At 47.5% G+C, this 26,533-nt stretch overlaps 1 protein-coding gene and 1 long non-coding RNA gene across 3 annotated transcripts in view; one reads left to right on the top strand and one right to left on the bottom strand.

Moving 5' to 3' along the window:
* The window catches only part of LOC309538775, a 247,682-nt gene that overhangs the window by 27,012 nt on the left and 194,137 nt on the right, over window positions 1-26,533 (bottom strand). The window lies entirely within an intron of this gene.
* Window positions 1,682-9,878, top strand: ISCA2 (iron-sulfur cluster assembly 2). 2 transcript variants are annotated; one of them, XM_082234318.1, is made up of 4 exons: window positions 1,682-1,835; window positions 4,672-4,837; window positions 5,599-5,714; window positions 6,809-9,878. In XM_082234318.1, the coding sequence occupies exons 1-4, from the start codon at window positions 1,777-1,779 to the stop codon at window positions 6,981-6,983; spliced, it is 516 nt and encodes a 171-aa protein (XP_082090444.1). In that variant the 5' UTR covers window positions 1,682-1,776; the 3' UTR covers window positions 6,984-9,878. The 2 variants fall into 2 exon arrangements, with proteins under 2 accessions (XP_082090444.1, XP_082090443.1); XM_082234317.1 differs by having other exon boundaries at window positions 1,714-1,838.

Below are 26,533 nucleotides of genomic sequence, written 5' to 3' on the forward strand. Positions count from 1 at the left end.
AACAAAAATAAAATACAACATTAAAATAATGGAACATTAAAATATTAAAATGTAGCCTCATCGCAGGAGGAGAAGGAAAAGAAAAAAGAAAGGGAGGGAGGGAGGGAATCAAATTGGCTCCAAGCCAAAGGCCAGGCAGAACAACTCTGTCTTACAGGCCCTGCGGAAAGAAATCAGATCCTGCAGGGCCCTGGTCTCATGAGGCAGAACGTTCCACCAGGCCGGAGCCAGAGTTGAAAAGGCCCTGGCTCTGGTTGAAGCCAATCTAACTTCCTTAGGGCCTGGGACCACTAGGGTGTTGTTATTTATGGACCTTGAGGCTCTCCGTGGGGCATACCAGGAGAGGCGGTCCCGTAGGTACGGGGGTCCTAGGCTGTGAAGGGCTTTAAAGGTCAAAAGCAGCACCTTAAATCTGACCCTGTACTCCACCGGGAGCCAGTGCAGCTGGAAAAGCACTGGATGAATATGCTCCCATGGCAGAGATCCCGTGAGGAGCCTCGCTGCAGCATTCTGTACCCGCTGGAGTTTCTGGGACAGCTTCAAGGGCAGCCCCGCGTAGAGCGAATTACAGTAGTCAAGCCTGGAGATGACTGTCGCATGGATCACTGTGGCCAGGTCGGGGCGGGAAAGGTAAGGGACCAACTGCTTGATGCGGCGAAGGTGGAAAAATGTCGCCTTGGCTGTTGCTGTAACTTGCGCCTCCAGGGAAAGGGAGGCGTCAAGGATTACACCCAAACTCTTAACGGAAGGCAATGGCACTAATTGGGCCCCCGCAAGAGAAGGGAGTTGGTCCCTCATCCCCATGCCATCCCGACCCAGCCATAGAACCTCTGTCTTCGAAGGATTTAGTTTCAATCGGCTCCCACGAAACCATCCAGCTACAGCTTCCAAGCATCTGGTCAGTGTGTTCGGAATACAGTTTAGGACAGAATAATACAGTTTAGGACACATAGCACTTTGGTTCATTGGCAAGTGAGACATGCAAAGTAAGGAAGATCTTACGTGGCTGTAGGGATGCTTGATAATCAAGCTAGGCCAGGCAACCAGTTCATAGGCATATATTTTCAACATTAAACCCCCTTTAATTAGGTGGGATATACCTCATTTCCTGCATCTATATTCCACCTTTCCCTCCAAGGAGCTCTACATTGTCCACTCCGCCCTCATTTAATCCGCACAACAACCTTGTGGGGGAAGGTCACAGCAGAGAGGTAGTGACTTAATGGATTTGAACCCGGATCTACCAAATCCTAATCCCACACTCTTAACTACAACACCTCACGGGCTCTCACTCCGAAGCAACAGTGTGTGTAGGTCGTGGCCATATGTTCACTTGAGCTTACATCCGAGTAAACATGCCGTACCCTAAGGAATGGGAGCCTTGTGGCCCCCTAGACGTGGCTGGACTCCCGGCAGCCCCAGTCAGCATGGCCAAGGCTCTGAAATTTTGGGAGTTTAAGCCCAGCATCCCCCGGAGCGCCCCAGGCTCCTACCTATGCGAGCCTCAAACTCGATACTCAACCCCAACAGGAGTGGGCGTGGCCGTACGAACGCGCGCCTCGACGTCACAGCGATAACCAAAAGAGCTGAAAGGCAAACGTGGGCACTTCCGCCCGGCTTCCCCCGCCTTCACTCGGAGGCACGTGATCTTCCCCTCTCCTCCGCTCCCCTTCCCAGTGGAACCAGCCTCTTTGGTTCCGCGTATGTTCCCGTCGCTGTCTGGGCGGGACATATGGCCACGCCTCCGCCAATAGCGGCGCAGCTAGGCGGGTCAAGATGGCGGCGCTGGCGGCGCTCGCTAGCTTCAGGGCGCTGCGGCTTTGCGGGCGGAGCAGGTAGTGGTGGGGCCTTTTCCCTTTCCGTGCTTTGCGACGTTCTTTTAAGCGAAGAGGAACGGTGGTCCCGGCGGCCAACGCGGGCGAGGTGTCACCCCTTGTTGGCTTTCAATGCGCGACATAGTTGGCGTTTCCCTTTCGCAGTCACATTCACACGCGCGCGCCCCTCTCGTATTCCTGGCGCTCTTATTCTCCTAGCCCAAACAAGGGGTCGGGAGATTTGCCCCCCAAATCTGTAGGTCCCGACAGCTTGGCTTTTAAGTCCAGGGATCCCAGAGAATCGCCATGGCGACACATCGAACAGACACAACCGTCTATCTTATTAGGGCAATATACGTGGTGTTGCAAACTTTTCCAACCGCACCTGCAGCTTCTCAGAGGCAAAGGCTTTTAGAGTGTAATATTCTCTTACTGTGGGAACAAACAAGTAAATGGGCAAAGCGCCGCGGCTGCTTGTGGTGGGTCATTTCACCGTTCTGGTACTGCAGGTGGAGAAAACGAAGGCAAGAGTTTAACTCCAAGACGACCAACAATAAGTCTCTGATAGCACCGCTGGTTAGAGTGCGGTGCTGATAACGCCAAGGCTGCAAGGTTCTCTTGCATATGAGACAGCTGCATATTCCTGCATTGTAGGGGATTGGACTAGATGACCCTTACCTTAGGGTCCCTCCGACTCTATGATTCTAGCATCATGTAGTTGGAGGGTGCAATGTTAATTCAGTGACTGAGCATTTCACTGCTTTTCAGGGGTAGGTTTTGATTCTTCTATCTCAAGGCATTTAGATGTTTAACTGGCAAAAGGGAGATACAGTGTTGTTGGGGGCAAGTCTCCTATGCAGTATGTGCAGGGTTACATCAGTGATCCTGATGACTCTGTGACTTATAAGGTGGCTCTCTATACCCTGGCAGCTAGGAAGATTAGGAAGAAAGAACTGGATGGGCTAGTGGTCAATAGCAAAGGGGACTCTGAGATCTAATTTGCACATTTTATTTGAGAATTATTTTTTATTCCGTGTAGTAAGAAATTTTGGTGGATTTGATCATGATTTTACCGCATATGTAGCAACTGCTGGGTTTTTTTTTGTTTTTCTTTGGATGTTGCCATGGCCTTTGGCTAGTGCAATAAAAATATTAAATTTAAATTGGCTCATAAAAAAACACACTTGTGCCTTAAGTGTACATTCGAATGTACATTCGGATGCATGCAACTGTGCTGTTAAGCACTTGTCAGCAAACCTGCAAAGAAGACATGCCTAATGATGTTCTATTTTCATTTGTTATTTAATATCTAAAAGTCTTGAAATGTCAGGAATTACTTTTGTTTTACAACGTTCTGTGGGGGCACATAGTGCATTTAGGACTGTAGCCTAAATCTGTTTCCAGGTTTGTTTGTTTTTAAAAAAATAAAGTTGAAGTCAGTGGTACTCTTGTTAGTATAAATGCTTGTTCTTTAATGCTCTGGGGGCTGAAACAATCGTGCAGAAAGTCTATATATTGAGCTCAGGAGTTCTGAGCTGTAGTAATGTTATATCACTGAGAGAAAGATTCATGGAACAAAACAGTAAATGGTCCAGGGAAGAACAAAGGGATTGTTAAGAAAAACTGAAAGAAAATGAAATGAAGCGCTCTTTTTGTACTGTACAGTATAATTACCCTGTGCGTCTCAACAGTTAGAAGATTGTATTGAGGCCAGCAGCTTAGTAGGGTTCAGGCAAGGTTCAGGCATATGGATAATGACAGCAGTACACTGGGAAAAATAACTACAGATGATGGTTTGGTTTCTAATATATCTATGGCCATCCAGTACCAGGGAGCAGATGAAAATAAGCAGTGCTAATTTCAGTCAAAGGTTTTACCATTTCTGCTCTATATTGTGTGTGCATGGGCATCTGCTTCTTTGTTTCTAAAACAATTAAAATTGTTATAAGGCTGTTATAGATAACAGCTCCTCCCTCCTGATCAAGGAATAGCCAGCTTTGTTGCAGTAAATCTCCTATAACTATAAGGAGGAAAGACAGTTATTATGACTTCAGCACCAAAGTAAACTCATGAATAGCGAGCTAGAAAAAGGTTTCATTGTAAAATGAAGAATGGAAGGGAAGTGTTCACATGACAGATGATGACTAACCGAGAGCTGGAAACACACGACTTAGAATGTTCAGCCCTTTGTGAACTTAGTCCCAACCTAACAGTAAACGCTTAAACACCATATAATAGGAATCAGTTGTTTAGGATTCAGACAGGGATTCAGGTCTATTCCACAGGGTGCAGTATTTTCTCCCTCCCTCCAGTATTCAGGGACTCATCACTTATTCTCTCTTGCCTAGAGTGAAAAGGTCCAGAACAACAATCATTCTGTAAAAGATCCTCACTTTTGTGCGCTGGATTCTGTTTTCTGTCTAAGAGGATACTTCTTACTACGGGTCTCTTCTCCCTTGCTTAATGAGTAGATCATTAAGAGACACACAGTATCAGACATTCTTTCTCACTCAGACAAGAATTTCTAAGTAAAGTAAAGAGAGAGAGAGGTGCACTCTCGCTCACTCACTGGTCCTTGTTGCCTCAGTCTTCTGAGGAAAAGCATATTGCCCTTATCCACCATATATATGCTGTAAATGCTTTCTCCACAATTTTGCTATTGAAACTCATAGTTAGGAAGTATAGAGTCAAAGTTACCTGCCTTTGTGTGTTCAGCTTTGATGGATGGGGGGGAGGTTATATTTCTGACCCTTAGCTTAAAAGTCCCTCAATCTGTCTGTAGTTGTTTCCCTCATTTATTGCTTTTCCACTACCTCCATTCGTTGGATCTTATTTGTTCCTTAACTTTCCCACACAGCCATTCTCTTCCTCACTGGCATCTGATAAGAGCCCCATCCTGCACCACACAGAATGGTGCCTCCATGCCAACGATAAGAGTGCAGTGGGTCGCATCCTCTGCCTCTGGAGAGACCTTGACTGATTCCAACGAGGGGCAGATTTACCTCAGCGAGAACTGTGTGAAGGTATGGCTTCTTGGAAATCACCAGCTGTATGTACCATCTGTAGTGTCTTGATTCCTCCTGAGCTGCAGTATGATGTGGTGTTTGGTGCGAAAATGTCATAAAAGAATGTATATGTGTGGTTGCTTTAATCCAAAAAGTATACATTATATTATTAACCATCTCCAAGGCCTGTCCCTGTCAGAGAGGCATAATTTGATGTGGCTGCACGTGAGAGTTGGTAATATGCAGTAGTAAATGGCCCAATGGTTGCCATTATTTTGATTTGAATTGGTTTTAGAATGAATTGGTTTTAGAATGCTGTGTTACTTTTATTGTGGTTAGCCACTCTGAGCCCGGCTTCGGCTGGGGAGGGCGGGATATAAATACAATATTATTATTATAATAATTATTATTAGCATACAAACTGTGATAGAACTAGTAGTGGGGTATTCAATCCAGGCTTGGCAAAAAGAGAAAAGGCCAGGCATGTTTTGGGTAGTGTCAAAGACTGGATGTGAATCAGCCCTTACCGTTTGCAGCAATGGCAGCACTTTCACCGAAGGCACTCCAAGTGTTCTCTTTGAGTACATGTGAAAGAACGTGCTGCCAGGTTGATTGGTGCTACGTGCCTCTCGTGCGTCTTTTGCTTTAGGTTGCTCTGTATCTGGCACTTACCATCTCTTTGAGGGGTCTTGCTAGTTTGATGTTGGATTTCAAGTGGTTGCTAAATATTTTTGTATGAATCTGACCCACCACTTAGCGTTCTTTTTCTGTTTCAACAGAGACTGTTGGAGATTGCAGAAGCATCTGAGTTTCTGAGGCTGCAGGTAGAAGGAGGTGGCTGCTCTGGTTTCCAGTACAAATTTTCTTTGGATACAGTTGTGAATTCTGATGACAGGTAAGGGCGTAGGTTCCTGTGTGGTGGAGGAGAAAGAACTTTAGGGGAGGGGTGAGAGGGAGAGAGAGGGAGCAAATGATCGAATGAGGAATGAATATCCTATTATATAGTGCAGATAATCCCGTTGTACTGTTTTCCACTTCTATACTTGTGCATATCATTTCCAAGTTTCGTGGCAGCACAATGCATTCAGTGTTACAATTAGCTCTCAATATGAGCAGTCTGCTTTTCTTTTTCACTTAAAGATTCAGGATAACCAATACCACCATGCAAAATACATATAATCATCTAATCAACAAGGTAAACTAAAACAATAAAGTGTCTTACGGCACCTTAAATACTAATACAGTGGTACCTCGAGTTACATACGCTTCAGGTTACATACGCTTCAGGCTACAGACTCTGCTAACCCAGAAATAGTACCTCGGGTTAAGAACTTTGCTTCAAGATAAGAACAGAAATCGTGCTCCGGCAGCAGCAGGAGGCCCCATTAGCTAAAGTGGTGCTTCAGGTTAAGAACAGTTTCAGGTTAAGAACAGACCTCCAGAACGAATTAAGTACTTAACCCGAGGTACCACTGTAAATGTATCATGGCATAAGCATTCATAGACCGGAGTTCATTTCATCAGATACACAAAATGCCACAATAAATGTGTTTGTATCTAAGGCTCTGTTGCTTTTGTTGCAACAGACTAATTCAGCTACTCATCTGGAAAAGATAAAGCTAAGAGAGGTGCTTAAGCCAAATCAAAAGCTACTTGAAGAAGCAGGATTTTCATCCTCCTCCTGAAAAGCTGGCCAGACAAAGGCAGGCCTTTCTTGAAAGGGAGTTCAAGAGGTGTGGAGATCACAGTCAAGAAAACCCTGCTTATAGATGTCTCTGTTTTGCCAGTGAGAAAGATGGAGTGTTGGCGAAGGGCTCACCTGCCAGCCTTAAAGGATAAGGGGGCTTGTGATGGAGTGGGCATTCTCTAAGGTCTTGCTGATTGTAACACCTATGTTTGGGTGTGACCCAGAACAGGGGCAAATAAGATCTTGGATATGTATCTATTGCATTTCAGAATCACTGCAACTCTCTCTATCTCCTCCTCCAGGATTTTTGAACAAGGTGGTGCCCGAGTGGTTGTGGACTTGGACAGTCTGAGCTTTGTGAAAGGGGCCATGGTGGACTTCAACCAGGAGCTAATTCGCAGCGCATTTCAGGTGGTCAACAATCCACAGGCAGAACAAGGCTGCTCTTGTGGATCATCCTTCTCCGTTAAGCTTTGAACAACCATCTCCATGCGGACCCTAGTGGATGCTGAGTGGCATATCTCTTTTTCATTATGTTCAGCTTCCAGCTGGTGTAATCAGTTGTATGGTACCACGCAAATAGTCCGGACTGAGTCTCGGATAAGAACTGATATCTCCGGGATTAGGTGTGAACTGGGCTGGGCACCTGTGTTTTCCTTAATCCCAAATGTATCTTCTCAGTAGGATCCCTGATTACTCACTGCTGTAATTTAACATATTTTGGTTTTTTGAAGTGATTTCCCACTGCATGTAATTTTCATGTATGTTAATAGGCATATTTTTTTCTGTATGTTCATTTGTACTCTGATGAATGCATGGCTGAGTTATTGGGGCCCACAGCTGCTCCCCAACCTCCACACATTCAAAAGCATCTGTTGCATGGTACCTGTATGCATTTGAATGCACATGAGATCCTGTACGGATGATCTGGAACCCTGGGAAAAGGAGCGTTGCTATGTACAAAGTTTTTAAGGATTGTCTTGCAAGGGAATTTTGTTGTGAGTACCGAATGGGGAGAAGGTTATGTTGCATATGTTCCATAACTTAAGGTTTCCTTTCTCCTTTTGCTTTCTCTGAATGGTAAACAAGAGACATTAAAAAAAAAACACCCCACTTGTTTCATCTTTTGGCCAAGAAGCTCAGTATTGTTGTTGTTTTAAAGGAAGTGTTGCGTAATTACAGTGCTAAATAATAAATGCCTTGACTCTGTTTCTCCTTTAAAATCAGCTGGGAATTGAAAGCTTCATTTTTGGAGTAGAACTGGACTGAGCAGCACTGCGTGCCTCTAGATAATTTTTTTGTTCTTTGACCACAAAGGAAATCCTGTATCTAATTAGTGGACTTTTGGAAGGCTCTTTGGAGGTATTTATCTGTGAAGGACGTGCAGCCGAGTATTGGTCATAGCATTTTATAAAGTGCCTATATTTGTGCATCGTTCTTTGCAGTGACCTCTGTTGTTGCTGAGCTGGGACTGATTCCCCCCACCCCACCCCAGGAACCTCATCTGCCTTTTGGATTAAAAAGTTCTCCCTATTGCTGGATTTAATTTCTTACAAGTAACAAAATGTAAGCTGCATGTTTCCAAATGGGAGCATAAACCATATAGAAGAATTATCAGTTCATTTGATGCGTTCAGAAAAACTAAGGTAATTAATTATGTGGCTTGCCTGTTCCTAAAAAAACATGTAACTCACATTTGCTTATTTTCTTTTATATCTGTCATCCGTTCAGTTTTAAGGAAGCAGACATGCTTGTACGAAGAGCGCAACTCCTTTTCCAACGGGTCTGACACATCTACCCCAAGAAGGAATCAAATTTTAAAGTGAAGGGCATGCCCTCTTTGAGGAATAGTGGGGCTTTGGGGAGCCGTTTCTGGAGGAGGAAGCCTTGACAGTAGAGAAACTTGATCTGCTAACCTGGAGGATTTGGGGGAGTGGGGGCAGGGTGTGTTAATTTTCCCACAGTATGGGGAAATTAGAATATAAGTCCCCGATCCATTTACCTGTTATCTCTAGCCCTTTCTACATAAATGTCAATTAAGCCACCTCTTTTTTCCTTGCTCCTTGGCTACAACTGATAGGGTGCAGATTTGGATTCCCTATCTACTAGAATTTATAGCATTATTTCACTAGGGGGCATCCTTATACTTTGAGATGCAAATGGCTGAAGAAATTGCTTGTAGAAAATGATGGCTTGCTTGGTTGTGCTGTGGTTGGATCTGAGGCTGAGAAGTAGTGCATAAGTGCTGCTTTGTTTCGAAAATCTCATATTCAGGAGTATGCTAGGCAGTTGGTTCAGTCTGTGAAAAATTCAAAAGCCTTGACTGCTGCCTGCTGCTTTAAAGGGTCATTTCTTGTAGTCCAAAATGTCCAGCATTGGGAGATGGTGGGGTCAAGGTCTTGAAGTAGAGCAATGCAAAGGAGTGGCAAAGAGGGAGGGGCACGGGGTTGTTAGAGCCTTTAACAAAGGAACACAAATGCAGTTGAGAAAGAGTCTGATCACAAATTATTTCAGATTCCCTAGGCTATCTGAGTGCCATGCAGATTTGCTTCTGCTCCAAAGCATTCATGCCCTTAAAAACTTGAGAGCTTCCTGAATCCCCACTTACTAAGTGAGAAGGAAGGCAGAGAGATGGTGTAATATTTTAATTGTGTTGAGAACATGCAACTTTCACTAAATGTTTTGCTGAGAGCGGTTGTGTTTTCAAAATTGCATACAAATCAGGTGTCTGACACATCTGACCATACATGACATTTTCACTATATTGTGTATGTTGGTGCAAACCAATTCACCTGAACATACCATCATGTGTAGATTGCATGTATGCCTATTTTACCATGGTTATACATTTTGGGCAAGTAAAACAATCCTGTTTGTGACCTTCACCCCTTATAGCAAAAGGATGACCTTGGATATGGATTTTCACACTCTAGAATTTCTTTCAAGTTGGCTTTGGTATTCAAGACTTATTCTATTTGACTTAAAATACACAGTTTCCTGTTTGAGTGTAGCGATCTTTTTTAGCTTCAAAGTATCTCCCAGCCCTCCAGCACCAACTTGGTCCAAGGAAATCATTGACTGCTACGGCATCTGTGTTCAGCACCGATGTAGGAACGAGAAGAGTAAGTTCTGTTCTATGATCCAAATTGAAGTGCTCTCAATGTGGAACCCTCCCAGTGGTGTTGGACTCCGACTCCCATGAACCCCAGCTCATGGTTAAGGATGAAGGGAATTGTAGTTCACCATCTGAATGGCATCATGTTGGCTGCCCCTGATCTAAATGCTTTGTTTGGTCCTTACAATGCCAGCATTCTTAACTCTCTCAATGTGTAAATGATGTATCTTGGAGAAATAAATACAAAACTTAATTTATTGGCCTCATGTTCCACTTGTCATTTTCTTCAGATGTAGAAAATGCTCAGTCACAGTCAGAAGAAAGGGAAATCTTATCATATATGGGGGCCTTTGACATTTGATACATCAACTTTTGCTTGGGATACTTTCAGCTGTATTAGTGCAAGAGCTCACACCAGAATTCTGCTAGGGGAAATGTTTGAGATTATTTTTTGGTATGCCACCCTTCACGTTAAAAATAATAATAATTCAGACAGCTAACAACATTAAAATAATGTTGCATATTGACTCAGATATATATGGAGTTTTGTTTTGTAGGGCGGTGTTGTATCAGAGCTAAATATAGGTCACAACCTATATACTTTTAAAGTAAAGTTTCATTCACAGTACTTTACAAACTGCAATATTCAAATATGTTTGGTACAAAATTCATTTTCCATATAATATGTGGAATAGACTGTTATCTATCATGAACACATTCTGTGTGTTCAGGCCTTCCTGCTGAACCTTTGCTCCTGGATGTAAATGGAGCTTCCTTAAGTTTATACACCTGATTGTACCTGTACACACACACACACACACACACACACACACACACATTTATGTTTGAATGCCAAAGTCGGGCAAGACGATCTAGTGCCAAGAAGTGGTCTGCAAATACAGGTTGTCTCTGAGTGTGTTCTGCAGCAGGTCGTCTGCTTGTGGTCTCTGCTTCTTGGGGGGCACAGTTCCCTCATTCCCTGCCCAACACCTCCTTCAAACTGCTCTGAAGTCTCCCATGCTGAACCCAAACCAGAAGTGATAATCAGCAGTCTTGACAGGAGTATCTGGGCACAATCACCATATCAAACCCTCCTCCTTTGACTCAGTCCCATCCCACACAGATACTTGCAACGATTGGATGTACAACTGAAGCAGAAAACGAAACTTAGGGTAGCTCTTTATCATGAAGAACATGAGTAAGAAAAGAGTGTTATCATTAGCATGCATGCATTCCTTATTTGAAGGGCTTTAAAATTAGGCCTTTTTATACAGTCCTCCCCTTGCTTTTGGGTAGTTTATTTTTAATGACAAGAGTTCCTGCTTTCAGCCTTTGTAGCCTATCAGCTTTTTGACTCATGTCCCCGTTTGGCTAATCAGGTCTCATTTACCTTTGACATCTTTTAGAGGAATAGAATGGGCCATTACAGTTGCCTTGGAAACAGTGAGATTAAATGCACATTGCCATGGCAACCTGCCATGATCTTCAGCTTCTATCTGTGGGACTCGTTTCTTCATGGGGTGGGGGGTGGTAGCGATAAGGGATCTTCCATTGCAGAGACGCAGTGTTTTGGCCATGGTACAAACACAGAAGGATTGTAGTAGTCAGGAGTCCATGAGGAATACAGATGGGAATTGGTAAGTTGCAGTCTTGATAGGACTATCTGAGTGCACTCACCTTATAAAACTCGCCTTAGTCCCAGTGGTAAACATGGCAAGCTTTTGAGTTATCCTGAACTCTTATTCAGGCAAGATGAAAGCAAGAGGTGGTGTGGGGAGAGAAGGGCAGGGGAGGGAGTCTGGATGTTGCAGGTATGAGGTCAACTTTTTAACTCTACAAAGATGGAGATTGCAGACTGAATAAGTCTCTGCTAGGTGCTACATCGATAATCAGGTTATGTGTCTAGGATCCTAGGATAAAGAAGCAATGGTTGCTCCTCATTTTAAAAAAACGAAGGCCAGTGTTACCAAGGTCTGTTCCACACCTTAAGTGAAAACACAGCTTCCTGATCAGGTAGAGAACATGAATAAAGAGAAACATGGCAGTCTTTGTATAGGAAAGCCAGATATTGATTTTAGGTGATGTACTAGGTAAAAGAATCAATTCAAGCCAAATTGTGTAGCTGGAAGGGATGTAACCTCACAATGTTACAGCCATCTTCAGGTGGTAGAAAATTATCTCCCTGTAGATCCAGCCCTGAACAGAATGTTTGAACCAACGTCATTAGCAATGACTTGGACCTCTTCCACCACCACTGCCTCCTCAGTGGGTGACTTGAATTAAAAGTCTGGGCATCAGCAATCTCTGAGCGTGCTCCAAAGAGCTTGCAGGATGAAAATATTTTGCTGCAGCGATAGGAAAGAGAGGAGATGAATGAACTAAATTCCAGGGCTGTCTATTAAGAATCCATTTCTCAATATGGCGATGCATAAAGACAATAGAGGCAACCAACCTGATAATTCAAGATCAATGTTATGGTAAGACAGAGCTTTCCAAACTTTTTGTGTTGGTGACACACTTTTTAGACACACATCATTTTGTGACACAGTAATTCAGTTTTACTAGCAAACGAGGTTAAACTTTCCAGCCCTGGGAGGAGCACAGGGAGCGTTCGCGCAACACACCTACACACTGCAGCCGACACAATAACAAGTCACAACACACAGTTTGGAAAGTTCTGTGGTAAGATTTTGTTTTTTAAAAACCACACACATAAAGCGCACATAGATGCTCATAAATGTTTGCTAACCAACAGGTGTTTTGACATACTTAGCATTACATCCCATAGAAAGAGTCGGTTGTATTGCAAATAGATAAATGGATAGCCGCCTAAAAATTGTGAGAACCTATTGCGTTTAAAATGGTTTCTGTTCTCAAATCACAAGGTCAAACAAAACAAAAGCCTCAAGCTTTTTTTAATGTTATGTTTTTTAAGCAGCTTCATATTTTTAGCTCACGCTGAATATGGGAATTAACTTTGATTATTCTTAGCTGATTGCCTCACAGGGTTGGATGCTATAAACATGTTGCAAACATCCAGTCCCTTCCGCAGTATTTGAATAAATAACATAATTTTAAAATATGTCTTGTGCAGTGGATTTTGAAACATACCTTGAAAAGATGCAAGGGGGTAGTCCATCCAGAAATATACAGAAAGTTGTTAAGATTCAACATTTAAAACCACAGTGGGTTTATGATGCTCTGTAACAAATACCTTATTTCTGAAAGAGGCACCTTTTAAGCTGTGCCGAAACAGCTCCTGAATTGTGCCAATTTGGAGCAGCCACACAATCCGGCAAAGAGACATGCCTATGAATTCTCCTGGAGACCTCAAGCAATTTGAGTATTTCCATGGATAAATATACGGACCTTTGTCGGCAAGGTGATGTCTCTGCCTTTGAAGCAGAGACATCACCTTGCCGACAAAGGTCCATATAGTTAAAGCTATGGTTTTCCCAGTAGTGATGATGTATGGAAGTGAGAGCTGGACCGTAAAGAATGCTGATTGCCAAAGAATGGATGCTTTTGAATTATGGTGCTGGAGGAGACTCTTGAGAGTCCCATGGATAGCAAGAAGATCAAACCTCTCCATTCTGAAGGAAATCAGCCCTGAGTGCTCACTGGAAGGACAGATCCTGAAGCTGAGGCTCCAATACTTTGGCCACCTCATGAGAAGAGAAGACTCCCTGGAAAAGACCCTGATGTTGGGAAAGATGGAGGGCACAAGGAGAAGGGGACGACAGAGGATGAGATGGTTGGACAATGTTCTCGAAGCTACCAACATGAGTTTGACCAAACTGTGGGAGGCAGTGGAAGACAGAAGTGCCTGGCATGCTCTGGTCCACAGGGTCACAAAGAGTTGGATATGACTAAACGACAACAACACGGATAAATTTGGAAAAAGTAATAGAGCCAGGGTCTCCAACCCTTTGGGACCTGGAGACACACCTGAAAATCTAAGAAACTTGCAGGCGTATCAAACTGCCCATTTCATGGAAGAAAACCTGGCAGTGCTCAGAACTCAACCCACCCCAGCACAAGAGGCAAACTGCCTACCCCTGCAACAAATAAAATAGACCAAAAAAAGGAGTGAGCACTCTAAAAATCCCAGACACATGCCTCCTCAAAAAATGGTTGGATTGCTGCAATGTGCTCTGTGTTGGAATATCATTGGGGTTGGCCTGGAGGCTGCAGCTGGTGTAGAATGTGGCAAGTGGTTTGCTTGTGGGAGCCAGCACATAAAGCCTTGCTTGCAGGACTTGCACTGGCTGCCAGTTTGCCGCCAGGCCAAGTTCAATATGTTGGTCCCAACATCTAAGGCCCCATATAACTCAGGACCAGGTTACTTGAGGGACTGCCTTCTCCCTTATACACCCAGTAGAGCAAAGCAGACTGTGGGAGAGTTTCTTCTGCAAGTTCCAAAGATTACTGAGGCTCATTCTGCAGTAACTCAGAGCAGAGCTTTTAATGTGCATGCCCTCTTCTGTGGAATAGCATTCCTGTCACAATATGACAGGTGCCAACTATCTGCACTTTCCAAGAACAGTGAAATACATGTTTATCATGACAAGGCTTTGCTAGCTGGATAAATGGGTGGCCACTTGTTAGGGTTTTGGTCTTGTTTAAAATGTTCTTGTTGCTTTTGTGTTATTAACTATTTTATATCTTTTTAATCACCTCAAGGTGGTAGTTTAGAAGGTGATTAATGAATTACCGTATTTTTCGCTCTATAACACGCACCCGACCATAACACGCACGTAGTTTTTAGAGGAGGAAAATCCGTAGGCATGCCACCCATAGGCATTTCCTCCATAACACGCACAGACATTTCCCCTTACTTTCTAGGAGGAAAAAAGTGAGTGTTATGGTGCAAAAAATACGGTAATTGTAATAATAATAATAAACCCCTCATTATTATTATTTTTAAAAAATAGGGTAGTCAACAAAGAGAGCATCTTTGGGCACCATAGTTCTCATGTGTGTCACACTGGAGACCCGAGTAACAGAGCATCTTGGAAATGAGGACATTTTAAGTTTCATCCATCATGCCCAACGTTCTTCGAGCCGCCTGCAGAACAAAATTGACCCTGGAAACTAAGAGGTTGGGCTGAGTTTTGTGAAGTGTGAAAGTACATTTAGAAATATTAAATCCAGTTCTTAGGATTATGCACAGAAACAAATGAGAAGCCGCTGTCACTCACTGAGCACAAAGCTACAGAGCAGGTCTTAAGAGGGAGCCTGCCAGCTGGAGGGTTTTATGACGGGATGTGAGTTTTAGAAGCGTACAGGATGAAACAGCATCTGGCTGATACTTAAAACAAACTGACACCCGTGCCTTGAACTAACTAAATTTTCCCATGTATAAAACATGATTCTTTGGTGGTGGCCAGTTGTGAGGTGACAAGATTCAGACCCTCACCCAGCTGGGTGACACTTTCCTGAAGTGAGGGAGAGGGGGCACACTTTGCCAAACCCTAGAGTAAGAGGTGACACAACCCACCCCAAGCCCATGCACATTAGGATCCAATTACTGTAGTTATTTAGTTTTCTGAGGAGGGCGGGGCGTAAAATCAAACCAATCATGGAATCCTAGAATCTTAGAGCTGAAATGTTTGGTTTTTAATTTTATTTCCCAAATACAAATTTTCTTTGTTTTGATAGCTGTATTATGTGGATAGCTAAATTCTACCTTGGATATGTTCTTCAGCCCAAAACACTTCTGCAAATGGCGCTAGACTGGATGGGGTTCGAGCAACAGACCTCAGGGAAGTAAGGAGGGTTCAACTCCTCCCATCTCTGTGCCTGTGGAACACAGGTGGCGCTATGGTCTAAACCACTGAGCCTCTTGGGCTTGCCAATCAGAAGGTCAGTGGTTCGAATCCCCATGATGGGCTGAGCTCCCATTGCTCTGTCCCAGCTCCTACCAACCTAGCAGTTCGAAAGCATGCCAGTGCAAGTAGATAAATAGGTACCACTGCGGCAGGAAGGTAAATGGCATTTCCGTGCACTCTGGTTTCCGTCACAGTGTTCCATGACGCCAGAAGCAGTTTAGCCATGCTGGCCATATGACCTGGAAAGCTGTCTGTGGACTGATACGGACCAACGGGGGGGGTACCTATTTCCCCCTTTTTCCTGGCTGTCCGAGGCGATGACCTCAAGGGTACCATCACACACCCACCCTCGAACCCCTTCACCGTTGCACAAGCACCACACGTTTCCCAGACCTTTCCCGAGCGAAATAAGCTCGAATATATATATATATTCCCTATCCTTTCCTATGCCTATCTGCGCTCCATACTTAGAATGAGTAGACCGAGTGTTTCCCTTCTCCGCTTATTCCTATGGCCGCGCTTTGGCCAATCACAGCCATGCATTCGTCCTGCAGGAGCCAGCTCAGGGAGCTCTTGCACGCCTCATTTAACCTCCTGACGAGCTGCTGACGGCCCCCCACGGCGAGAACAATAGAACCGAAACTCCCGACCTCGTAAAACTGTCAAACCCTTGTTACAATGTATCCATTTCTACAAGAATGGATACATTCTGCTTCCGCTTTTGATCTAGGCTACTGAACGGACTGAAAGTCATCAGAACCTTTCAAAATTCATATAAAATTAACCACAGCTCCAATTTTCTTGCTCTTGGTGTCATTCGACTCAGTTTCCCCAGGACTCCATGATGTTGGCCGACTCCATAATCCTCGAGACGGCAAGTCACGTACACAGGAACTCCCTAATCCTGTCAGATCGCTCTGCCCAGCCCGTCCCCCGGGCAATACCAGGTGGCAGACAGTGCATATCAGTAACCCATTGTCCCACCGCCACCGGTACTCATGAAATGTGTATTTGTGTATGACCCTCGCTCTGCATATTCCCCCCTCCCTTCCCTCAAATGTAAATTAGTGTAACCCCACCTTTCTCTGAGATATTCATGACGTGTGTAATATATTCATGATGTAATCCATGAAACCCAACCTTCCCATAATGTATTCATGACGTTCCGCGCACTGTGTTATGGGACTTGGAGGGAACTTTTAAAAGTTTATGTCGCCCCATTCTCGGGGTTCAATCTCGCCTTGAACCTGTTGCGCAATAAACTTGGATCTTCGCATTTTGCTCCTGCGTCCGGCTGAGCTTCCTTTTCTTCCGCTAGAATCCACGGACTTGGTCCGATTGGCTGGGTGGCAAGGTAAATACGCACCCAGATTTTCCGTAACAGCTTGGCGCCCAACGTGGGGCTGGCGGTTCTCCCGGGTTGCTGACCGGAGGCCCCGAATTCTTCAGCCGGCTGCGGGCCAATTTGCCCGAGAAGACCCTTTTGGACCTCCGGCCATCTCCCGGGCGGTAATCGGAAGCCCCAGGAGTTCAGCCGGGGAGCAAAAGGGATCCAGCCGGCTCATTCATCGATCCCGGGATCGGATCGACGGGAAGACGCGTGAGTATAGGAAAATCCAGTGCACTGGTGGGAAGGGGTGGAAGTCTCCTGGCAACTGAATTCTCTGCCCTCCTCTCTATCGTACCTTCTTGCCTTTCTCTTGGTCCAGTCAGTGAGAGAGACCGTGGACCGCTGCTCGACCCGAAAGGGGGGTTCTGAGCTCTATCTCTTTATCTAAACCCTCCAGCCAGCCGCACCAATTGGGAGCCCGAAGGGTAAGACGGAGAGACCCGACTTGAAAGATAGCCGACTCTCCGCAAACGGGCATCCCAGTTGAAAGCAAGGGGTTGGAGCTCTCTTTCCGATCTTCCCGAGCGTCCTTTCTAGGGGGCAGGAAGTGGTCTTGCTTTCTATCCCAATCCCAGCCGCACCGGTCGGGCTACAATACCACGTGTACTGTAAGCCCGCTTCCGAAAGCAAGGGGGATTTTCGACCCAAACCTCTGTCCAGGGACCACCCGATCTGGCACCGCACGGTGCGGGCGTTCAGTAGGGCCCCTTTCCTGAGTTGTGACGATAGGTAGGAGGTTGCCAGGAGGGAATAGCCCATGAGGAATTGGGCGGGATCGGCAGAGTGGAAAAGGGACCCCAGGTGAATGGTTAAGGAAAAGGAAGTAAGGAATACCGGATAGCTAGAGCTCTTAAAAACCTCCCTAGGAAGTTGCCAAGCGACTAAAGACCTTTCATTTTACTAGTCCTTTGTCGAATAACCCTAGACCCACCAATCCTTATCGACCCCCTCCTCTCTCCTCTTTCCTATCTAGACACGCGTGAAATATACTATGGGTACCCAGGCTTCCAAACACGAGCGGACTCATTCTGGGAGGAAGGCTTCTCGGAAGCCATCCCGTTCCCAGAAGGATCCCGACTCCCCTCTTCAATTTGTCATAGCGTGTTGGAAGTCGATTCCTGGCCACAAATTGTTATCTAAGGAAAAACTAGAGGACCTCTGCTCCGGAACCTGGCCCGCCAGGACTGCCTCCGCCAGGCCCGAACTGCGGTGGCCACCGGGGGGTTCGTTTAATGAAGAACGCTTGAACCACCTAAGGAAAGCCCTGATAGAAGAAAAACCCCGCCAGTTAGAATACCTGGCCACCTTTGAGGCCGTAAGGAGAATGCTCCAAGCCCCAAAGGGAACAACCTCTTACCAATTGCCTATATTAAATCCCGGGCGACTGCCAATGCCCCCCCCTTACGAAGATGACGATGTACGACAGACCCTGGTCCCCTTTTACTATCAAGGACCACCGCCGCAAGCCCCGACATCCAGCGACAGCGACTCCAGTAGTGGGGAGGAAACGGGGGAGGAGGATGAGGCACAAGACACCGAAAATAGGAGGGTCACACGACTACAAGCGAAAAAGGACAAGGGGGGGGCCAAACAAGTCAAAAACCCCGGACAAGCTAAAACTAAAATCCCCTCCTCTACTCACCACAACACCATTGAGGACTCTACCCAAGTCGGGAATAAACCCGCTCCCACGGAACCTCAAGGCTCCGAAAAAGGGACCCGGGGCCGCGATAAAGAGACTCCGGGGACTTCTGACCAAGTAAGCTCCACCGTGAGCTCTACTGCGGTCCAGATGCCCTTAAGGGCCCTGCCCATTCCTCCTCTCGAACCTGATGGGCCCCCGCGGATGGTTTACACGCATCAACCCTTCTATACCTCAGACCTGGTAACTTGGTCAAACCAGATGCCCTCATTGAGGGATGACCCGGACAAATGCCACCGCCAGGTCAGCGCTATCTTCTCCACACACAATCCCACCTGGCCCGATGTCCACGTCCTTCTGAATGCCCTCTTCAACGAGGCGGAGAAAGCGGACATTCTAACTAAAGCTGGGGAAGCCATAGAACTACCTGACTACCAAAGGGGACGGCCTCAGGGACTGCAAGCGCTCACAGCACAATGTCTCAGAGTAGAACCAGAATGGGACTATAATACCACTAACGGTATTTGGTGCTTAAACCTATTTAAAAGGGCCATTTTGGACGGTGTAAAGGCCGCCGGACAACGCACCGTTAATTGGACCAAAGTCCAGTCGGTCATGCAGGGACCACATGAACACCCGTCCGATTATTACACTAGATTGGTCTCTGCCATTAAAACATGGGGAGGAATAGACCCCAACAACCCACAGCATGAAGTAATCATTAAAGGGTTCTTCAAGGATCAGGCTTGCCCAGATATCAGGAAAGCTCTGAATCTCCAAATTGGATACGATGGAAAGAGCGTAAGTGAAATCTTGTCCATCGCAAAATCTGTCTACAACTCTCGGGATGAAAGAAAGAAGAAGGAAACGAAGCCCGAGGTCGAACAAATACTAGCCTTAAGCATGGAAACTGCCTATGGTCCTAATCGAGGCAGGGGATTCCCTCGAGGAAAGGGAATCCGTGGAGGAGGAACCCCAAATCCCTATAGGCAATGGGGACCGGGGACTGGAGGATGCTATTACTGCCAGGAAGAGGGACACATAAAAAGATTCTGCCCCTACCTAAATGCGACACCCTACGGGGGACAGGAGCCTAAGCCTTTCCCTGTACGGATCACCCACCCCCCTTTCACCCCGCAAGCCAACGTAACTCCAGGCTACAGCAACCACAACCCAGCGGCTTATACCCCGCCAGCGGTCTCGAACCCGATCCCTCAATCCCGACCACAACCGGGACCCCGGACCCAAATGCCGGCCACCCAACTGCCAGCCATAGACCAGCCTGCCCACCCTTGGGCGAATGCTACTGCTCCTCCCTTGCACCCTCCAAACCAACCACCTCCCGATGATCCGAACACTTATTGACAATTAGAAGGGGATCCCAGTCAGACCCAAACCATCTGCCCTGTCCTTACATTGTCACCCGAAGACCCGGTCTGTACTATCGAGATAGACGGCCACCCTTACCAATGTCTACTGGACACAGGGGCCACCTATTCCACCCTAACCGACAGTCACCTGGAACCAGGGACAGTAACCAAGAAAGTAATGGGACTGGATGGGATACCCCGCACTTGCCCGCTCTCGCGACCGGCCAAGGTCACCCTCGGACCATTACTAGCGGAACACACTTTCCTTTTAACAAGCAGCCCAGTCAACCTCCTCGGCAGAGACCTCCTCTGCAAACTTAATGCCACCATAAAATGCTCCCCGAATGGCATTTACCTACATATGCCAGGAAATTCCATTCCCATTTTCCAGGGTATCGTTCAGGAATCTAAATCGGACCGACAGTTTCCCGAACTCCCTTTAGAACTCGAAAACGACTTGCCCCCCTCCCTATGGGGGACTGAATCAACCTCAGTAGGACTCTTACTCTCCGCCACTCCAGTCAAGATCACTTACCGAAGCGACCTACCCTTCCCATGCACCAAGCAATACCCTCTGCCCAAAGAAGCCATAGAAGGCCTAACACCCATGGTTGAGGACTTCCTCGAAAAGGGGATTCTAGTCCCATGCGCTTCACCCTGTAATACCCCAGTTCTCCCGGTCAAGAAGCCCGCTAAGGAGGGGGCACCTATACGGTACCGTTTTGTGCAGGACTTGAGATTAGTGAACCAATTCGTGATTCCCCGACACCCGGTAGTTGGCAACCCGAACTCCCTCCTAAACGCCATTCCAGCAGGGACGACTTGGTACTCCGCTGCGGACCTGTGTTCTGCCTTCTTCAGCATACCCCTAGATCCGGCCAGCCAATTCCTTTTTGCATTTACCTGGGGGCCCAGCCAATTAACATGGACGAGACTGCCCCAAGGCTACGTAGAGTCACCCGCCATTTTTTCGGCCGTGTTACATCAGGACTTAGAGGACATCCACTTACCGGCCAGTTCCACCTTGCTTCTCTACGTGGATGATATTTTATTATGTTCTACCAGTGAGGAGGCGTGTAAGATAGATACTAAATGCCTCCTATCAGAATTAGCAAAGAAGGGACATAAAGTGTCTCCTAAGAAACTCCAATATTGTAAGCAAGAAGTCAAGTATCTCGGACACATCTTGGGAGTAGGGACCAGAAGTCTAGCCACTGACAGGATTGAGGCAGTCACCAAAATTCCCCTCCCAAAAACAAAGCGACAGCTCCGCGGCTTCCTTGGCATGGCCGGCTTCTGCCGGGCATGGATCGCTGGTTACAGTGAAATAACGAAGCCCTTAACTGCCATGACGCGACAAGACCACCCAGACACCTTAGTCTGGGAAGATGAAGCTTACAGCTCTTTTGAACGACTAAAACGGGAACTCAGATCTGCTCCTGCCCTAGGGTTACCCGACTACCGAATCCCTTTCAACTTGTTCATCCACGAGCAAATGGGGGTAGCCTCTGGGGTCCTAACCCAACCATTCCGCGACCAAGAGAGGCCAGTAGCATATTATAGTCTACAACTTGACAATACTGCCAAAGGGGCTGTCAGTTGCCTCAGAGCCATTGCGGCCGCCGCTGTCCTCCTCGAGAAAGCCCAAGAGACGGTTCTAGGCCACGAAATCACCCTCCACGTTCCCCATTCAGTCTCAACCCTCCTAACCCTAAAAGGATGTCACCATTTCTCAAACTCCCGCCTCAACCGCTACGAAGCCCTCCTACTAACCCCAACCAATGTCACCATTAAACGTGTCAACTCGCTAAACCCCGCTACCCTACTACCCCTTCCCGATGATGGCACCCCGCATCATGACTGCACCACTATAGTCCGGCAAGCCGAAAAGCCCCGTGAAGACTTAGATCATCTTCCCCTGGAGAACCCGGACCTAATATTATATACTGATGGTAGCTCTAAAGTGATCGACGGGGTTAGGAAGACCGGGTACGCGGTGGTCTCCGACTTCGAAATACTAGAGTCAAATCCAATTAACTCTCAGTACAGTGCCCAAGCCGCCGAGCTAATTGCGCTGCTGCGTGCCTGCGAGATTGGTGAAGGGAAGCGGATAACCATTTATACGGATAGTAAATACTGTTTCGGCTTGGTACACACAACTGGCCAAATTTGGCTCCAAAGAGGCTTTCTAACCGCTGCCGGGTCTCAAATCTCGCACGCCGCCCTGGTTGAGCGACTTCTCACAGCGATCCACCTGCCTGCCGCCATAGCCGTTGTCCACTGCAAGGCCCATACCAAGGGCAGGGACTCAGTTTCTAAAGGAAACAGACGAGCCGACAAAGCCGCACAGATGGCAGCCTTACGCACCCCTAACAACGAATCCGAGTTCCAAGCCCTCCAACTGCCAGCAGACCTAGACCTCACAGAAATTTACAAATCTGCCCCAGGGGATGAGAAGGCTACGTGGGAATCGATAGGTGCCATCGAACAACAAGGTATCTGGGTCCTCCCCGATGGAAGAACCGTCCTTCCAAAGGCCTGGACTCCAAAAGTAGTGAGGTTTCTTCACCAGCGGACACATTGGGGAAAAGGGAGATTAATGGAACATGTAATTAGATTTTGGTACGCACCCGGGATAGCTGCTGCTGCAGCAGCAGCATCAAAGAATTGCATTACCTGCCAGCGGTTCAATCCTAAGCGTGAACCAAGGAGACCGCCAGGAGCCAGACCATGGGCCTTTGTCCCCTTTGAGAACTTGCAACTTGATTTCATTGATCTGCCGCAATGCCAAGGCTTTAAGCATGCTTTGATTATAGTTGACCAATTTTCCTCGTGGGTGGAGGGATTCCCTTGCAGAAAGGCCACCGCATCCGTAGTTGCCAGGGCCCTCCTACAGGACATTATTCCCCGCTATGGCATACCCCGTCGCCTAGACAGCGATAGGGGGACCCACTTTACTGCAGAAGTGGTGCAATTAGTGGCCAAATCACTCCAAATCAAATGGGACCTCCACACCCCATACCACCCACAATCTTCTGGCCAAGTGGAACGTATGAACCAGGAAATAAAGATACAGTTGGGCAAACTTTGCGAGCTCACTGGCCTAAAATGGGTCAATGCACTCCCACTGGTTCTTCATAACATCCGCAGCGCCCCAACCGGACGGTTGAAACTCTCCCCATTTGAACTCTTATTCGGGAGACCTCCTCCTGTCTACAACACTCTATTCCCACTATCGGAACTGGAGCTCGGGGAGGCAGAACTTACTAATTATGTTATTCAGCTCCAGACACAGCTACAGCGTCTCCACCACTACGCGGCCATCGAGGGACAGAATCTTCCCATCGACGTCCACGCTCACTCCTTCCACCCGGGCGACTGGATCCTCGTCAAGGTCTACCAGAAAGAACCACTCCAACCCGCGTGGGAAGGTCCCTACCAAGTACTCTTGACATCGCCAACCGCTGTGAAAGTAGGTGAGAAGAATTCCTGGTTACATCACACTAGGTGCAAGTCCTCACCCCCTCCACAGGAGACGGAAGAAAGTAACGGCGAGGACTTCACCTTTTCGACTCCACCGGCTTTACCGACCTCATATATTGACGACGACGACCAACAGACCGGACCAGCGGATCGGGGCCAAGGTCGGGCTCAACAGACCGGACCAGCTGATCGGGGCCAAGATCGGGCTCAACAGACCGGACCAGTTGATCGGGGCCAAGATCGGGCTCAACAGACCGGACCAGCCGATCGGGGCCAAAGTCGGGCCCAACAGACCGGACCAGACACCGCAACACCCAACTGGACGTCCGAAATCATCCCAGATACCAACACCATCAAGCTACGTTTCAGACGCGCCGACAACCACGCTTGACACCTCCATTGACAGCTTGCTTCGTTTGACAGCTCCATTGACAGCTTGCTTCGTTTGACAGCTCCATTGACAGCTTGCTTCGTTTGACAGCTCCATTGACAGCTTGCTTCGTTTGACAGCTCCATTGACACCTTGCTTCGCTTGACAGCTCCATTCACTACTTCCTTCGTTGACAGCTTCGCCTTTGACAGTTCATCTGACAGCTCCGTTCAACAGCGCTATTTGATACCTTCGCTTTACAGCCTCACCCTGTCAGGCGCCTTCGTTCGTTCACGCATCCGAGCCATGCGCCTGGTCACCACCGCCCTTCTCCTCGCCACCTTATCCTGGGTCACGTCTACCTCATCAGACCACTGCACAGGATTACGAACAAACTACCACTTCTTGGACTATCATGAGGTCGAGACGGGAAGGTCTAACCCTGATCGAATGGGGGACTTTGATTTCTGCCTTCCCGAATCCCGGACCTTGCTGCGCCATTCCCTAGTTCCCCAACTCGCCGAAAACGAATATTGGGAACTTTTCATTCGAAACAAGGATTTACATCGTATCGGCTCTGCGGCTCTCACTCTTGACCACTCCTCTTACCGGCTGACCTGCAGAAATGGGACTTACCTTCTTTACGAGAGTGGAGAGGTCTCGCAAACCCCAAACTGGACCGAAGTCGAGACAGGAGGGGCTACTCACGCTTATACGGAATCAAGCCACCCCTCTGGAAACTTGATTTTCGGCTTCCAGTGCCTCCGCTCCACCCCAGAAACCCGGAAGCCCCAACTCCAAGGACTCTGCTTACGGCGGTTCTGCTGTCTATGGGACTTAGGGGTCACTCATGAGTGGAGAGGGGCTGAATATCTCGAAGGGTGGCACCATTCTTTACACCCCTCGCGCTCCCCCTCATGGGACCACGTCGGACCCCTGCGATGCGGCGGTATCGCCAGGGATAGGCGACTACTGAACACCACCGACCCCCTCCATCCGGTTGGCACGGCACCCCGACAATTCGGCGCCGACCCGGCACTCCCGGGAGAAGACCTCCTGTCATCCTGGGAGCAAAACTCCTACATTAAGCTTCTCAGCCAGGTGGCGAAGGAGTCACCCTACCCGGACTGCTGGATTTGCGCTCACGCACCCAGCCATCTCCAACAGAGCCTCCCACTGGTCCCTGTACCAGTGACCTTAGAACAGTTCCGTTCCGGAAATGTTACCTCCTGGAACCTGACCGCACTCAACTTAACACATCAATACCTCTACCTCACCGGCCCTACGAAGGGACCCCTTTGCCGCAGCTTCTCAGGGGAAGGAACCTTCATCGGATCCAGTACATGCACCAACACTCTGGAAATCCTACCAACTGGACTGGTCACCGTCTCTAACACAAGGGACTCCCGAACTTTTCCTAACCTTACTGTTGCCTGGGCCGCTACGGTTGGACACCCCTTGGACTGGAAGCCACAACCCGCAGACACCATGCTACTACAAACCTTTGCTTCAGGCCGAATGGAATCTTACCTCAGCGGCCTATTCTGGGTGTGTGGGCACCGCGCTTATACATGGGTGAGCCCACACATGTCCGGATCCTGCTTCATTGGCTACATTGTTCCCGGAATCAGAATATTACCGCACCTACCGCCTGGAAGACAACGGAACAAAAGGGAGCAAAAGGAGCTGTCAGACCTGTCAGACGTTGCTGCGAATGGAGAGACCGTAGGCCGAGCACTCTTCCCCGCCTACGGTGCCGGTTCAAACCACGTGGATATTCTCCGACTCACCGACATCCTCCTTAAGTTCATGCAGGAGGCGACCCAGATCACAGACTCTCTCATGTCGGAACTATCCGAGGTAAGACAATTGAGCCTACAGACGAGAATCGCGACAGACTTCCTTTTGTCCAGTCAGGGAGGCACCTGCGCATTAATAGGCACAGAGTGCTGCACATACGTGACTGACCAGACCTTAAATATAACTGGACATTTGAATAATATCCATGAGCTAGCAGGGAAGCTCCACGACATCCAGCATGAGGGGCTATCCGATGTGGACTTATGGGGATGGTTGCCCAAGCTGGGATGGCTCAGACAACTATTGAAAGTCGTGTTGCTCATCATTTTAACTGTCTTCCTTTGTGTCTCTGTCCTATGTTGTACTATGCATTGTATTACCCCTTGCTGCTCTCTCCTCCGACATTCTGCTTCTCCTAGCTCCTTTCCTCTTCGAGCCTATGCCCGCTCCCGACATGCTCCCACTTTCCCAGACTATGTACAGATGAGGCATTTAGGAGAAGGTGAATACGAGATCACCGAAATTTAGCGCTCAAATGGTGCGGAGAAAGGATTTGCAAGTTCTTACAGAACTTTAATGCAAATCTATCTCCGAATGGGGGACTGATACGGACCAACGGGGGGGGGTACCTATTTCCCCCTTTTTCCTGGCTGTCCGAGGCGATGACCTCAAGGGTACCATCACACACCCACCCTCGAACCCCTTCACCGTTGCACAAGCACCACACGTTTCCCAGACCTTTCCCGAGCGAAATAAGCTCGAATATATATATATATTCCCTATCCTTTCCTATGCCTATCTGCGCTCCATACTTAGAATGAGTAGACCGAGTGTTTCCCTTCTCCGCTTATTCCTATGGCCGCGCTTTGGCCAATCACAGCCATGCATTCGTCCTGCAGGAGCCAGCTCAGGGAGCTCTTGCACGCCTCATTTAACCTCCTGACGAGCTGCTGACGGCCCCCCACGGCGAGAACAATAGAACCGAAACTCCCGACCTCGTAAAACTGTCAAACCCTTGTTACAATG

The sequence above is a fragment of the Podarcis vaucheri genome (assembly GCF_965113315.1).
Source record: "Podarcis vaucheri genome assembly, chromosome: 1".
Classification (NCBI taxonomy): domain Eukaryota; kingdom Metazoa; phylum Chordata; class Lepidosauria; order Squamata; family Lacertidae; genus Podarcis; species Podarcis vaucheri.